Source organism: Micromys minutus (genome assembly GCF_963924665.1).
Source record: "Micromys minutus genome assembly, chromosome: 16".
NCBI classification, from domain to species: Eukaryota; Metazoa; Chordata; class Mammalia; order Rodentia; family Muridae; genus Micromys; species Micromys minutus.
This window is the reverse complement of record NC_137985.1, coordinates 41,951,981-41,968,379: the sequence shown is the minus strand read 5'-3', so window position 1 is coordinate 41,968,379 and position 16,399 is coordinate 41,951,981. Positions and strand designations below refer to the sequence as shown.

Here is a 16,399-nt window from a genome sequence, read left to right as displayed (position 1 = left end):
GCTTGCTTCTCCGTTCTTTCTCGCGGGGCGGGACTTAGTACATAACTGCTTCCGGGCCGCAGGATGACCTTGAGCCCTCAAAAGCGACATGGCGGTTCTCTTAAAGCTGGGCGCTCTCTGCAGTGGCCAAGGAGCTCGAGGTGAGGCGTCTCGGCCATTAAAGGTTCTTGCTGCAGCCCGGAGCAGGGGAAAGGAAGGAGTGAGGGCTCGACCGCCGGGTGGTGGGACGTCTTGAGAGGAAGAAACTCCCTCTTGTGCCTTCGGGGCACCTATGCGGACGTAGCGGTGACCGTTGTAGCCCAAAGGCCTAAGTGTTTACCTGCTGGCTGGTCTCCCCGGCTCGTCCTTTCCGCTTCTGGACTGTGGTTGTGACACCGGGCTAATGTGAAAACAAACTCCTATTTGAATGTGGATGGAAGGAATCCGTTTGATAATTTGTTTTGAGTGGCTTGCTATGTAGTGCTTGCTGTCTTTCCTTGATCTAGCTATGTAGACAAGACTAACGTAGAGCTAGCCTGGAGCCCCCCAGACTGGCTCCCGAGTGCTGGCATAACAACCACGCACCATCACTCGGGGCTTCGGTAATCATTTTAACCAGACGTTTTCGTTATCCCAGGCGCTCAAGAGGCAGGTATACAAACACGAACTAAACAGTTTCAACCCTTGAAGAGCTTCTTGTGTGGGGAGGTACAGGCAAAGTAAAGCAAAACCTGTTGTGCTGTATAGACATTAATAAGTGTAGAGAAAGTTTGGGGTACTTACTTTGGAAAGACTAACCTGCCTTGGTTCTGCAGGGAATTACATTCTAGTAGCAGCAAAAGCCACAGTGAGGGGTATAAAGATGCACAGGATGTGATAAAACGGAACAGATACAGTAAACATTTTTGAAAGTTAAATCGTGAAATTAGCCGAGAAAGGCGTAATGGAACTAAGCCACAGAACTTATTTATTGTATTCTATTTTGAAAATACAATCTCTCTGTGTTGCCCAGCTTGGGACTAAGATTGAAAGGTTTGATAGGTTTACAATCTTGGTTTATTTTTACTGTTACTATTGTTGCTTAGGCTGTCCTAGAACTTGTCCTGTCCCAGCCTCCTGAGTAGCTGGTGTGTACCACCTGGCCGCACAATCTTTTCCTTTTGAGCTCAGCATCTCATGCTTGCTAAGCATATGCCCTGTTGCCAGTCTACAGAGTTCAGGCCTCAGCCTAGACTTAGGGTTAGAAACAGTGTAGTAGATGACCTTGAGGGAGATAAAGTTCAGACCCAAGTCATGGAGACGAGCTATGCACCGTGGTGGTAGCCAGGCAGGTGAAGTCCTGAGTTAGGAAGGTACAAGGAGAAGAAGGCAGTCTTGGGAAGCGTTAAGGAGATGTGTCAGTAGGATTTGGTGATCTATAGAGGGAAGTCCCTGGCTGGCTATTAGCTACTACTGGAATTGGCTGCATGGAGTTACTTGATCATTGGTTGTTGGAACAGACATGGGGCGTATGAAAAACTGTTCCACAGTTGAACGGTTGGGCAGTACAGATGTCTTAGGTAACTACACTTCACCGAAGCAAGACCAGAAAGAGCCCAGGTCTACTTGTGAAGGCTGGTGATTCTAGTGCTTGGTGGTGGAGATGGGAGGGTGAAAAGTTCAAGGTTATGGGACAAGGGACAAAGAGCAAGGCAACAGCTCTCTGAGTTAGAAGCTAGCCTGGTCTGCATAGAGAGTTTCAGGCCAGCCAAGGCTACACACCTACAAAAAGGGGGACGGGATATTATCTTTTTGTGTATGTATGCAGTTAGAATGCATAAACCCTTTATTTACTTTGCCTAGTTCTTAGCAGTGTTTTGAAGTAAATGCAGTTGCTGACTGTGTTGGCTAGTTTTTGCCTACTTGATACAACTTAGAGTCAGTGGGAAAGAGGGACCTTAATGGAAGAATTGCCTCCATTGGGTTAGCCTTTGGCTGTGTCTGTTGGGGAGTGTCTTGACTGAGGATGTGGAAGGACCCAGGCCATTGTGGGAAGCACTGTCCTAGTTGGTTGTGCCTGGGCTGAATCGTAAAGCTATCGAGTGTGAGCCGTGTGAGCCATGGAGCAGGCCAGGAAGCAGCACTCCCCTGTGATCTCTGCTTCGGTTCCTACTTGATTTCTTGTCTACCTGATGTAGACAGTGGCCTGGAATCAGAAGCTGAAGTAAACACTTTCTTTCCCTGAGTTGGTTTTGGTCATGGTATTTATTGTAATAACAGAAAGCAAACTAGAACATTCTTCTACAGCTATTTAAATTAGCTGCTTATCATCCCATGGCTAATCTGTGATGTAGTTGGGGGAACATCAGTCTGTCTTATTTTAACCAATAGGCAAGCTCTAAGGGGGACAGGAAGGAGGAGGGGTCCAAGGGTACAGATGAGATTTGGTTTTGTAAAGAAATAGGATGCTAGGTGAACTTTCTGAACTAAATTGTATATCTTGAGGGCAAAGACTTGTTTGTCTGTAAGTTTCTTGCTCTACAGTCTTCGTGTAGTTAGCACTAGATAACTGGGTGAATAAACTCCAGTTTTTAAATAAATGAAAGCGAGGCCTGTTGGCCAAGTAGCTTACTATTAGGAGTCTGCAGGTTTTTGTTGTTGTTTGCTTTCGTAGGGTCTCATGTGCTCCCATGCTGACCTCAAACCATATGTAGGTGAAGCTGACCTTGAACTTCTGCTCCTACCTCTCAGTGCTGGGGTACATGGGGTCGGTGTTGGAAACAGCCCAGGAGTGCTTGGCAAGCAACTGAGCTACATCTCCAGTACAGATTTTTTTTTTTTAAATAAAGTTTAGGATGGAAAGATGACTCCGAGGTTAAGAACACTTACTGCTCTTCCAGAGAACCTGGGTTCTCTTACCAGCACATACATGGTGGTTAATAACTATAACTCCAGGTCTAGGAGAGATGTAACTCTAGTCATCAGGAATGACGTCTGTGGGCACTAGGCATGCACTTACTTGTCGGTAAGACACTCATACATATTAAATTGTTTAAAAGGTAAAAATTGTTAATTTGCATAGCATGCTCATGGTCCCGTTAGGAAGTGCTTACGAACCCTGTCTTTCTTCCCTCAGCTCTGTTACTCCGCAGCCGGGTGGTCAGACCTGCTTATGTGTCAGCATTTCTCCAGGACCAGCCTACCCTAGGATGGTGTGGTACCCAGCACATTCACCTGTCACCAAGCCACCACTGTATGTTCTCTCTGCCTCTGCTTTGCAATAGTTTTATTTATTATTTTAAGTGTGTTGGTGCTTTGCCTGCATATCTGTCTGTGCACTTGCATTCCTGATGCACAGGGTCCAGAAGAGGGTGCTGGATTCCCTGGAAAGGAGTTAAAGAAGTTGTGCACTGCTACTGTTTTGGGGCTTTGGCCTTCTTTACTTGGGCTTATAATACATTTGATGGGTCTGGATGTCTTCTCAGGGAGACACTCATTGTCTGCTAGTAAAATAAAGGCCCAGTTTATACACCTTTGTGCATACAGTGCATACACTTATATTCACAGAGAACCTTCTGACCTGACTCTTCAAAATGTGTTACATTATTGTCAAGGAAATAGCTTTGTAGGAAGTCTGTTTGTTTCGCCAGTGAAAAGGAGCCAACTGTGCATAAAATTAAAACTTGTGGACTGAAACCTGGATTTATAGCTGATTTTTTTTTTTTTTTAGGTTGATTCAAACCTAATGAGATTTTGTAGATAAATACTCTGTGGATCTTCACATTAGACGTACTAAACAGACTAATGAGCTAACTAAATTTTCATTAAAGTCTGGAAGGAGAAACATTTACTTTGTCCAGGTTAGCCTCAAACTTGCAGTGATCTTCCTGAAATCATGATTTCGCTTTGCCGTTTTGTTTGTTAAGTTTTTTGAGATAGGGTCTTACTGTAGCTGACTTGGAGATCACTATGTTCCAGACTGCAGTCCTCCTGACTCGGCCTGCTTGTTGCCATGATTACAGGCCTTCATGCTTGGCTCTGAGATTTGTAAAGCATCTCTATTTTCATTTTTTATTTTTTGCCTTTTAGTCCTCCTTGGTTCTTAAGTCAGCCACTTAATGGATGAGAGGCTCTGGCTGTAGGGCTTTTTTGCCTTTTAAAACCTTTTTGTTTTTGACCGGTTTTTGTTTCTGGATTCCTTTGTTAGATTTATCAGACTGGCTCTGGAGTACACGGGACTCAAGAAAGTCCCCCTGAAGTAGTATGCATAGATTTTACTGTATGGGCCTGTGTGCATTTATTAAGGTAGGAGCTTGTCTTAGTCAGGTTTCTATTCCTGCACAAAACATCATGACCAAAAGCAAGTTGGGGAGGAAAGAGTTTATTCAGCTTACACTTCCATATCACTGTTCATCACCAGAGGAAGTCAGGACTGCAACTCAAGCAGGTCAGGAAGCAAGAACTGATGCAGAGGCCATGAAGGAATGTTACTTATTGGCTTGCTTCCCATGGCTTGCTCAGTCTGCTTTCTTATAGAACCCAGGTCTACCAGCACAGGGATGGCACCACCCACAATGGGCCCTTTCCCCTCCTTGATCACTAGTTGAAAAAATGCCTAACAAATGGATCTCATGGAGGCATTTCCTCAACTGAGGCTCCTTTCTCTGTGATAACTCCAGCTTGTGTCAAGTTGACACATACCCAGCTAGTACAGAGCTCCATCCTTTTGAAAGGTTCTTCTAGGCGTTTATATCTTCTTAGAGACGTTTAGAGCCTGTGTTGTTTTTGACTTGAGAGCCACCTTCATGTTTCATTTGTTTGGCACTGAGTTGTAAAGAGACAGAAGAAGGACCATAACCTTAAAAAGTGGCCTTAGACCTTTGCTTCTTTTTCACTCTGGTTTGAGCTATTTTTAAAACATACCATATTTCCCCCCCAAAGATTAGACGTTATTAGCATTTATTTTAAAGGGGTTTCGTTAGGGATTGATGAATTATATTCAAAGATACTCATGTCACTGAAGTAAAAAAGACCTTAATTTCTGATACTCAGCCTGCCTTCTTGCTTATAAGCAGTGTGTCTTGTGCTCAGAGACACAGAGGATACACTGTCTGATTCTGTGCTCCAGACGGATTTGCGGTGTATGCTATCTACCATTCTGGTGGTTTTAGTAATCTTGTGATTGAAGTGTTGTCCTTTCTCAACTCGTGAATCTGGTTCTTTTTGTAGCTGGTTCTAAGGCTGCATCTCTCCACTGGACGGGTGAGAGGGTTGTCAGTGTTTTGCTCTTGGGCCTGATTCCAGCTGGGTACTTGAATCCTTGCTCTGTGGTGGACTACTCTCTGGCTGCGGCCCTCACCCTGCACGGTCACTGGCAAGTACCACAATTTCTTTGCATTGTCTGCTTGATCTGTTTGCTGCAAGCCTATCTGTTTATAAAGAGAATGTTGAATGAAATTCTCAAGACTTGTAGGAAATTAAAAAACACAAAATTGTCAATGGCCAAATAAATCTGGGTATGTGGGTAGATTATTGATATAAAGTATTTTTGAATCAAGGTTTTACTATATGTAGCCCAGGCTGGTCTTAAACTTGAAATTGTCTTGACTCAGCCTTAAGTGCTGAGATTACATATTTGTACTTCTGTCTTAGCAACTTCTTTATTGCTGTGAAGAGACACTGTGACCAAGAGTTTATTTGGGACTTACAGTTTTAAAGTGTGAGTTCAGGGCTATTATGGTGGTGAGCATGACGGCAGGCAGGAGGAATATACTGGAGCCATAGCTGGGAGTTCATATTTTGATCTATAATCAGGAAGCAGAGAGAGACTAGAAATGATGGGAGTCTTGAAACCTCAAAGGCATCCCCAATGATAATCCCTCCAGCAAGGCCACACCTCCTAATCCTCCCCAAAGAGTTCTACCAACTGGGAACCAAGTATTCAAATACATGAGCCCATGGAGATCATTCTCATTCAACCCACCATAACTAGCATGCCTAGCATGTACCCATCTGCTTGGTTACTGTTGATTTTAACAATCTTTATAGGCAATTTGAATGCAGTGTTTCTGATTGTCTCCCAGTCTGCTCCTCCTGTATCCTTTGTTTTTTCGAAACAGGATCTCACATAGCCAAGGATGACACTGAACTCCTCATCCTCCTGCCTGCACCTTCCAGTGACTGGGGTCACAGACCTGTGTCACCAAGTCTAGCCTTCCTCCTCTATATTTTTTTGAGATGGGATTTTACTCTGCAGCCCTGGATTACCTGGAACTTAGTCAGTAGTCTAGACTGTCCTGGAACTCAGGGATCTGTGCCCCACCACACACACCTGTGTGACTTATCATCATGCACCCTTACCTGTTCTAGCCCTGAACCTGCTCATCAGCCTTAGTTGATCCCCTTTGTGTTTGTTGCCAGCACAGTAGCCCCAGAGACCTGTTAATACGTTATGTGGGATAGTTATTCTCTCTCAAAACGTGTCTTACTCAAACTAAAACATTCTTAAAATTTTGTATAGTCTTGGTACATGGTATGAGATGACTATGAGTCTCGTCTATCCCAGGGACTGAAGCAGGACGATTGCTAGTTCAAAGTCATCCAGTGCAACAGTGAGACCTTGTCTCTATTAAAAACCTAACATTCTCAAGTCTGCTAGAACACACTTGCCATCTACATTTGCTGAGGTAGGAGAGTTAGCTTGAGTTCAAGGCCAGCTGTGTTACATAGTGAGGTCAGGTCCAACCTGGGCAACAGTGTGAGACCCTGTCTCAAGAAACCAAAATAAAGGGTTGGAGAGATGGCTTAGCAGTTAAGAGCAATGGCTGCTCTTCCAGAGGATTTGTGTTCAATTCCCAGCAACCACATGGCAGCTTATAGTTGTTTGTAACTCCAGTTTTAGGGGATCTGACACCCTCACAAACACATACATGTAGGTAAAACAACAATGAGTACACAAACATAAATCATATATATATAAAAAAAAAACCAAATACAACCCTCCTCTCTGAACATAAGCGCGCCCTCGCACACACACAACAACAAGCACACACACATAAGCACATACACACAAGCACACACATACACACAAGCACACACATACACATACACAGGAGCACATACCACATAAGCACACACACATACACAAGCATACACATAAGCACACACACACATAAGCACACACACTCCTTTCATGTCCAGCTGCTCTTTATAGGCACACTGGTTTTCTTACTATTTCTCAGATGTGCTGGAGACTCTCCATTCTGGTCTTTACTCTTTTTCTGTCTAAATCTATTACTAGTTATGCATATAGCTTATTTCCCATCTCAAGATTTTTTTTTTTTCTTTAATAATTAGGGGTTTTCTGTCTGCATGTACAGCTATATACCAGAAGAGGGCATCAGACCCCTTTACAGATGGTTGTGAGTCACTGTGTGGTTGTTAGAGTTGAACTCAGTACCCCTGGAAGAGCAGCCAGTGCTCTTAACTACTGAGCCATCTCTCCAGCCTCCCCCCAATCATGTCCTCAGCAGAGATTTCCCTGCATTCACTTGCTCTGCCATTTGTCATCTTCCCCTTGTTTTGTTCCATTTTCTATGTATTATTTTGTGCCTTTGTCCCGTCCCTGTCTATTATGCAAGTGCAGATTCAGAGCTGCTTGTGTACCTCAGTTGTCTAGTGCCTGTCTAGCATTTGCTAGGCTCTGTGTTCTGTCCCCACTATTCTAGGCAGGGTAGTGCATGCCTGGAGTCCCAGCAGTGAGGAGGAGGAAACAAAAGAATCACAGATTCAAAGTCATCCTTAGTAAAATCTCATTTCAAAAACAAAGCAGTGATAACAAAAAAGAAGGCAGAGCGTGTCTGCACTAGAGCTTACACAAGAGCACCACGGCACACTACCTAAATTAGGTGGGAGTGGAAAGCATCTATTTGGTCTGACTAGAGTATGGTGTCATGGTCATACCATGGAGTATTGCCATGTAAAGGAACAAAGTTTTGAGTTGTGCTGCAGTGTGGACATTGAAAGCAGATTACACACTGAAGAAGTGTGACCCAGGGCGCATCTTGCGTGGTCTTACTGTGTGAAGATGCTCTGGCATTAGTGGCAGTGCTTCACACACTGACTGTACTAAACTTCCCACGTCTACTCTGTTAAAAAGGTGAACCTTGTGGTGTGAGTTACATCTAAATAAAACAGCTATAAAAGTAGTAAAGTCACGTTACTCCTTATTTAGGTTGCTCTGTGTTGAAAGCCTCATCAGTATTCCCTTAGGGCCTGTGCAGTCTGCCTCTGCCTTGCTGTGGTTTTTACTTGACTCGCAGATCCCAGCCTCATTAAGGCCCTTACTGTTCCTTAGGGTGCCCGGATCCATGTCACTTGTTTGGGTGTTCTTCAGGTCACCCTGGGCCATTTCCTCAGGCTACACATAGTTTCTTACTCTTCTGTTTTGCTAGAATGTCTGCTTCTGCAGAGGGATCTCTGTTATCTATGTGCCCTCAGCATTCCTGACATGGTCTGCACACAATTCTGTATGCTAGCACAGTCTTCATGAGTGAAGCTCTGTAGAACGTTTGCTGTAGTTAAAAGTGAAAGGAATATTGTACAGACAGAGGAGTATTTAGTTTCTTTGAGGTGTGAGTTCACAGGATTAGATCTCTTTATTACATTATTAGCAACTCTGTTTTTTGTTTGTGTGTTTGCTTTTTGAGACAAGGTTTCTCTGCTATCCTGGAACTCACTCTATAGATCAGGCTGGCCTCAAATGCCCCTCTCTCTACCTAGTGTGGGGGTTAAAGGCTTGCACCACCACTGCTGGGCTATTAGCAACTCTACTGCATTTTGGTTTTCACTTTTTAACCATGAGTTGCTTTGGCTGTTAGTTAAACATAGAAATAATCCCACCTGTGAATGTGGCCAAATAGGATCCCTTCGAGAGGCAAACAGTAATTGGAGTCATAGATAAAGACTTTGTATTTTGGGGTGTTTTGTATTCTCTTGGGTGAGTGGGGTACTTAACTTGTCTGCATGGCCTCTAACTGCCTTGTATTTGACTTTTCTTTTCATTAGGGGCATTGGACAAGTGGTTACTGACTACGTTCATGGGGACGCACTGCAGAAGGCTGCCAAGGCCGGCCTCTTAGCAGTCTCAGCTTTGACCTTTGCTGGGCTTTGCTACTTCAATTACCACGATGTAGGCATCTGCAGAGCAGTTGCCATGCTGTGGAAGCTCTGACCTCTTGGTATAGCACTTTGATTGTATGCCTCCTTGCCTCCGCTTTATCAACGCCACTCACCTCACAGTGAGGAGGGGATGAAGGAGAAGTCCACTGGTGGGCAGAACGTCTTCTAATTACATGGTCATTTTCAGAATTTATTTGTTGAGGAAGAGGTTTGAGGAGTTAGGTTCAACCAGTTGTGAGTCTGAGTTCCATATTCCACTGAAGATGGTTGGCAGCTCACGTGCCTCATGGTGTAACTGAACATTTCATGAGCTCAGGTTGCCTTTGATCGCCCTTTTTTAAGGAGTGCCAGCTAATTGCTATCGGGATAAGAGTAGACTTCTCTCCTCAGACCAGGAGGGAGGACTGTTCATTCATGAGTCAGACTTTGCGTGAAGTAGTCTGTTTGGAACCTTCCATTCTTGTTCAGGTGACACCAGCTGTTGATGAATCTGTTTCTTGGGGACTTTTAATCTGGAGAGGCTCTCAACTACTGATTTTTTAAGTCTTAAGAAGGAAATTGAGGAAAGCTAAATTTAGACAAGTTCAATTTTGGGAGTTCTCCTTTTTAGGTGGGTTAAAATGTGACAGATTGCAAACAGACTTACTCTTCAAATATATCTCATTGTGCACGAATGAGCTGTCTAAAATATGACTAAGTAATAAACTGTCTTCTCACTGTGGGATTGTTAATGAGAAAGTGTACTCTGAAAAAGCAAAATTTTTAAATAAAAAATTATATAATAAAAATACATTGCACGTTTTTTATGTGCTAGTATTCTCTAGTATGTGACTTTTTGTTGGTGCTTACATGTTTGAAATAAGTCTCACAGGCTCATGCTGATCTGAAACTCTGAAGTGCAGGAGTTATAGTTGTGAACCACAAAATTCACTTGTTTTGTTCTAGTTTGAAATGGTGCCTTAGTTTGTTGCCCAGGCTAGCATCAAAGTCCTGGGCTCAAACCATCTGAGTAGCAGCCTGCCATGCGTGGATAGCGTTTTATTTTTCAACCTGCATCACGCCAGCTATGGTGGTCTGTGCCTGTGATCCCAGCTCTTGAGGAGTCTGCGGGAGGATTGCTGTGAATTTGAGGCCAGTGTAGACCACAGAAAGTTCCAAGCCAGCTTGGGCTACAGTACTTCACAAAACCAGACACAATAATTAAAAGTAAGTGCACCCACAGCTCTGAAGTAGAACTGAGTTTAAGTTTGTGTGGCTTAGCAAATGAGTAGTCACATAGAATGTGACAATACAAAAGGACTCAGGATAGGCAGGGATGGGGGCTTAAGTGTTAGAACTCTGTCATTAGGCTGTTGTGTGAGTGCCAAGCTTCCTGATTTTGTGTTCTGGATGCACTGACTGTAAGCCTCGATGAATAGCACTGTACTTTTCACTCGGGAGGATGGCTGGGCAGCAAGGCTGGGGAGGCTTGAGTCAAAGGGCCACCTGCTTCCCAGGCACCATTTGCAACATGTCTCAGCATGTCAGCTGGCATGTCTGCTAGTCACAGAATTGGAAAACTAAGGAGGGGCTGGCGAGATGCCTCAGTGGGTACAGACACTTGCTCCCAAGCCTGACAGCCTGATTTCAATCCCAGGGATTCACATGGTGGAAAGATGACCCCCATTGTACCATGATCTCTTCAGCTGCGCTATGACACACATGAACCTTATGCCCCTAAAAAGAAAATTTAAATATAAAAGAGGTGACGAGAAAGCCCTGCAGGTGAGGTTATTTAACTGCCCAGCATGTGACAGCCTGAGTTTGAGCCTCAGGACCCACAGAGTGGAGGGAGAAAAGACCCACTGTTTATCCTTCCTATAAACCACATGAGGACATGCCAGCAATACATAATAAGTCATAATAATAACTAAGAGGGCAGAGTTCAGGTACTGTGGTAGAAAGCCTGATGGCTGCCCGTATCTTTTTTTTTTTTTTTTTTTTGAAGTGCTGGCCTTCGTAGTCAGATTCAAGGTGAGTCAGCACTGGCCTTATAATCAGTGTTTAGGCTCCACAGTTGCTGACCAATTGGAGGGTTGAACATGAGCCAATGACAGGGTCTTCAAAATGACCACAGGGCTAAAAGCCAACTGGCAACAGTATATGGAAAGCTGTGCCTTCTTGATGCAAAGCCCCAAGGAGAGCTGAGGGCAGCAGTGCTTTAAAGATTCCTTTCTAACCACAGAGCTAAAGCGTGACAATGGTAACAGTGACAACACCTTCAGCACATCCAAAGTCCCAGCCACGGGGCGGACACTCAGCTGACTACAAGGACAAAAAAGAATTCTTAAGCACGTATTTATCTTGTATGTGTTTGGATGCAGGGAGGGACAACTGCAGGAGTCAGCTCTTCACCATGTAAGTTTTGGGGACCTAACTCAGGTGAACAGGCTCAGGATCAATCACCTTACCCACTGAGCCATCACCCTGTCCCTAAGCCAAATTTTTCTTTTTCTTTTTCTTGTTTGCAAGCTTTCAAAACTGAAAATAGACTCTTCTCTTATAGACTACATCTCAACCAGTTTCCCCTCCCTCCCCTCACCCAACTTCCCCACTTCCCCTCCCCCAGATCCACTCTCCTCCATTTCCTCCAAGAGAGGTCAGCCAGACAGGACAAGATACAATAAGACAAGCCAAAAGCCCTAATGGGGCAAGACATCCCAACAGGAGGAAAAGAGTCTCAAGAACAGGCAAAAGTGTCAGAGATACACTCATTCCTACTGTTAGGAGCCTCACAAAGACACCAACCTAACAGCCATAACATGTACACAGAGGATCTGATACAGTTATTTCTTGTGTGTATGCATGTAAAAGCACACACACACACACACACACACACACACACACACACACACACACACACACAAGTGCAGTGCTCATAAAAACCAGAAGAGGGCGCCAGATCCTCTGGAACTGATATTACAGACTAGAACCAACCCTGGGTCCTCTGGAAGAGGAGCAAGTGCTCTTAACCACTGAGCCATCTAGCCTCCCAAGTAACCTAGGGTGGATTTCCCCCTTGGTTGGCCTGAAAGGATGGAATGTTGCTTTCATGCCAGAGGCACATGTCACTCTGGGGAGAAGGCAATGTGCCCTTCAGTAATAATTACAAGGAACAAAGACTGGGCACCAATTCTCCTTTTCTGGTGTGTTCTTCAGAGTAGATATACTCTACTAAGTATAGCTTGTACTTTTACTCTGCTAAAAACATGGCTTTTCTACCTGCACGCCTATTCCATGTAATCTCTAACCAGACACTCAAAGCACTCTCTTTCTCTCGGACTCTGACTAATATCCTGCTTCTGAAGCAGTTCCGTTCTGCTTCAGAATAGTTTTATCTATGAGATAAAGAACTTGAGAGTCCCCTTTTAAAAGCACTCAGTGAGCCTTTTGCTAGTGACCGACTGAGCTGTCAAGAAGGGGTAGAGTGAAAACACCACTTTTGGGTGAAGTGGCAACACGCTGTGTTGTTTCACTTCAATCGGTGTTGTGACAAGATTAAAAAAGAAGAACTTGAGAGTGGGCCTCTGTTCCCCTATTTCCACTGTGAGCACAAGTCAGGACACTAAAGAGGACTTGCATAGAGGAACCTGAGGCTTAGATGATGTCACTGCACCGTCACGCCGATCCACATGTGCCGACTCCTGACAGCAATTCCATGCAGTCTCCTGTAGTAGAGCTGCTCTTCCAGAGTAGGCATTTAGGAAGCTTCCTAGTGTGTGTCTCATCCACGGACCTGGTCCTTTTGTTTACACCTGTAGCTTGAATCTATTTTCTATCATAAGTAATAGTGTGATAAATGGTCTTGGATCTGTGTCTTTGTCTTGTGGTGAACATGGTTTTTCACCTTTGTCTTTAACCTCTGTATTTGTGGTATTTATTCAAATTTATATTGTTGCTGCGTGCCTGTGTTTAGGGGTTAGGAGGAACGTGTTTGTGCCCATGTAGAGACCATAAGAGGATGCTGGGTCACACGTGTACACACACACACACACACATGCATCTCACAAATGCACATAATATGCATGTACACATCACACTTGAACTAACACTTAAGTGGCAGCCTTGGGGGGGGCAGCCTTGGCAGGATGTGGTGGCACACGCCTATAATCCTGGAAGTTGAAAGGCAGACAGAGGAGTGAGTCTGAGACCAGCCTGTGCTACATAGTGAGACCCCGTCTCAACAAAAACAAAACCAAAAGATGAAGCAGAGGAGGAGGAAGGTTTTCCTCTGGCTGTTTTGGAATTCTAGCATCATCCAAAGTAAAAATGAATTCTCATGACAATATTGTGTCCCAGGAAATAAACATCTTAAATAGAGACGTGAGTCACAGCCGGTGAAGCTTATGAGAAAAAAAATTAGTCATAGGGAGAGTGGAGCTACCTAATGTGAACACAGATTTCTTTTTGAGCCACTTCCGCTGACATTGTTGGGGATCCCCACATTTGTTGCTCAATCTGGCAGCTGCAAGTGAGCATCTCAGCAAGCAGTAGCTGTGCATGCTGGGAGCTGCTTCCTTCTGCTCAGAACTTTCCTCTTTGTGCTGAAAACCAACACGAATGAACAGGAGTGTTTTAATGGCCACTATAAAGGGAAAGTTATAAAAGGACCCAGAAACATGGGGTGGGTTCACCCACTCAAATCAAGCAATAGGTCTCTCACAGGTGCACCTCCCATTTCTGGATTGTAGTCTGTTTCCAGAAGTAGCTAAGTTGACAACAAGGAATGGCCACCACACAGTCCATTTCTAAAGCTTAACTGATGCCGGGTGAACATGGATGTACATGTCCGTGCCTGCAGGCTGAGGCAGGAGGATCTCCCGGCCTAAGTAATGAATGAGTTCCAAGTCAGCCTGGGTTTTTAATGAGATGTTGGTTGTCTCCGTAAACAAACAAACAAACAAATAAATTAAAAAATAATAAATAAATAAATTCAGAAGCTTGGGGAGATGGCTCACTGGGTAAAATATTTGTCTTGCAAATGTGAGGACTGGAATTTGGCTCTGCAGAACCGATGTGGCCAGCCTGTAATTCCCAGCTTCAGAAGGATGAGTGGGGTCTCAGAGGAAGCCGGCTGGTGAGAGAGCCTGACTCAGTGAATAAGATGGAAGAGTTGGGGAGGATGGTTCCCATGTCAGCTTCAGGCCTCCACATACATGTGCACACATGTGCATATGCATCCACGCACTTGTGTCTCTGCACACACGTAAATACACACATGAACACCACACCTAAACACACGCACAAAAAAAAAATGGAAGAAGGGAAACAATCATCCCTTTTTCTTATTGTAAGGAGTGTTAAACTTTACTTTCAAAATGGAGGTGGGAGGTGCTCCTCTTTCTTCAGGAATCTTTATTTTCTCAGCAGCACAGACCAGTGGGATGTTCTGTGAGTTGAGGAGGAGAAATCAGACATTGGACAAGGACGTAGGCTTCAAGTTCAAGGGTCAGATTTGAGCACTGGAAATGCAAAGGTTATTTTTTCTCATGAGCTGGATGTTCGTCTGTGCACCACATATGTGCGGTGCCCAGGGACACTAGAAGAGGATGTCAGATCCCCTGGAACTGGAGCTGCCACATGGGTGCTGGGAATTGAACCCAGGCCCCATAGAAGAGCAGCCAGTGTTCTTAACTGCTAGGCCATCTCTCCAGTCCCAAGATTTTGTTTTTAATTTCATTTCCCCTACCTACAGGCAGGCTATCACGCAAAAGGAACAGCAGCGTTGGCAAAGAAAAACATATCTTTGAGTCTTTCAGGAGACCTGCCTGACTTCTGATTCATTTCCTTGTTTAACTAGAGAACTGTGTCTTCTTCATCCCATTTTTTTTTTTTTTTTTTAGATTGCCCCCTTCCTCTTGGGTAGTTCAATGATGGCCTTCCACATGAGACAAAGTTATTATGTTTATGCAAGCATAAAATGAGAGCATCGTTGGGCTGGGCGTGGTGGGAGCATGGTGTAGTGCTGGAAGCCGGGAGACTGAGGAGGCAGGATTAGAGGTTCAGAACTGGGTAAGGGAGATGACTCAGCAGCTAACGTGCTCGCTGACAAGTCTGATGTTCTGTGTTCAGCCTCCATGGTAGAGGGAGAGAAAATTTACTCTTAAAAGTTGTCCTCTGACCTCCACACGTAAATCATGCTGAGCATGCATTGACAATCACATGTGTATGCACGTACACACGTGGACATACGACTAACTACCAAATACTACTAATAAAAGGCTTAGTGACTACTTAGAAAAGAGAAGAAACTCTACTCTGTCTTACATGTGATCTTCATACTCCTTTTGCTTCCTTAAGTGACATGTGCACACCTCCCTGAGCTCAGCTTCCGGTAAAGGCTGAGTGAGAGCTTCGTTGGTGGCCATCTGTGTGGTAACATGTTGCTTGGCATACTGTACTCACTTCATAGGGTCAAGTTTGATCCCTTGCCTAAGTTCAACTTTCCATGCCAAGGAGAGAAGTGTAGCACCTTTCCGGGTACTAACTGGAAGACCTGGGTGTGTTGTGCTATCAGGGTGAAAGGGGCCAGGCAGGGCCAATGTGTTGGCTCCGCACATTGTGTGCAGCCTGTGCTGGGGATGACCTCACTGCTCTTGGGCCGGAAGGTATGGGTATTCTGTTTTCTATGGTAAATCTTTAACCACACAAGAATCTCAGGCTACCAGCCGCTGATAAGTGACAAGCAGAACCTAAATGACAGATGTCACCTTCTGCACCTCAACACAGACACTTCGCTGTGTACACTCTGTGCTTTTGTGTGTGTGTGTCTGTGTGTGTGCCCCTGCATGCAAACTTTGGGACCATGGAAAAGACCTGTGGCTTATTTAGCTAAGAAGTTGGACCCGGTGACCCAACGATGGCCAACCTGCTTGCCGTTCACCAGTGTTACTACCCTGCTAGTCAAGGATGCTGACAAAATAACCACAGGGCAGGAACTTGTTAATGCCAGCCCCATTCTATTAAGGGGACCCCCAAGAATCCACCTAGCTGGTGGCTGTCCAACACCAGACTGGTGCACTTTCAGGGTCTAATGTTTAACCCCCTCAAATAAGAGATAACCCATCATCTGCCCTAAACCCAGCTACCCTGCTACCTGACCTTAGACATGTAACATGATTACTGTATAGTTCTAGGGCACATCCAGAACACCGGGCCGGACTTGACTGGCATACCATGGCCAGGCATAGAACATGTCTACTTCAAGGACAGGAGCAGCTTC

At 44.6% G+C, this 16,399-nt stretch overlaps 1 protein-coding gene across 1 annotated transcript; it reads left to right on the top strand.

Moving 5' to 3' along the window:
- Window positions 1–12: 12 nt before the first annotated feature.
- Window positions 13–9,940, top strand: SDHD (succinate dehydrogenase complex subunit D). The gene is made up of 4 exons (XM_080930760.1): window positions 13–140; window positions 3,095–3,211; window positions 5,188–5,332; window positions 9,025–9,940. Exons 1-4 carry the CDS (start codon window positions 89–91, stop codon window positions 9,188–9,190), a joined length of 480 nt encoding a protein of 159 aa, XP_080786886.1. The 5' UTR covers window positions 13–88; the 3' UTR covers window positions 9,191–9,940.
- The last annotated feature ends 6,459 nt before the right edge of the window (window positions 9,941–16,399 follow it).

Coding starts and splice junctions, on each gene's coding strand:
- SDHD (XM_080930760.1), top strand. CDS start 89: ATGGCGGTTCTCTTAAAGCTGGGCGCTCTCTGCAGTGGCCAAGGAGCT. Junction 141..3,094: donor CAGTGGCCAAGGAGCTCGAG/GTGAGGCGTCTC, acceptor TTCTTCCCTCAG/CTCTGTTACTCCGCAGCCGG. Junction 3,212..5,187: donor CCTGTCACCAAGCCACCACT/GTATGTTCTCTC, acceptor TTCTTTTTGTAG/CTGGTTCTAAGGCTGCATCT.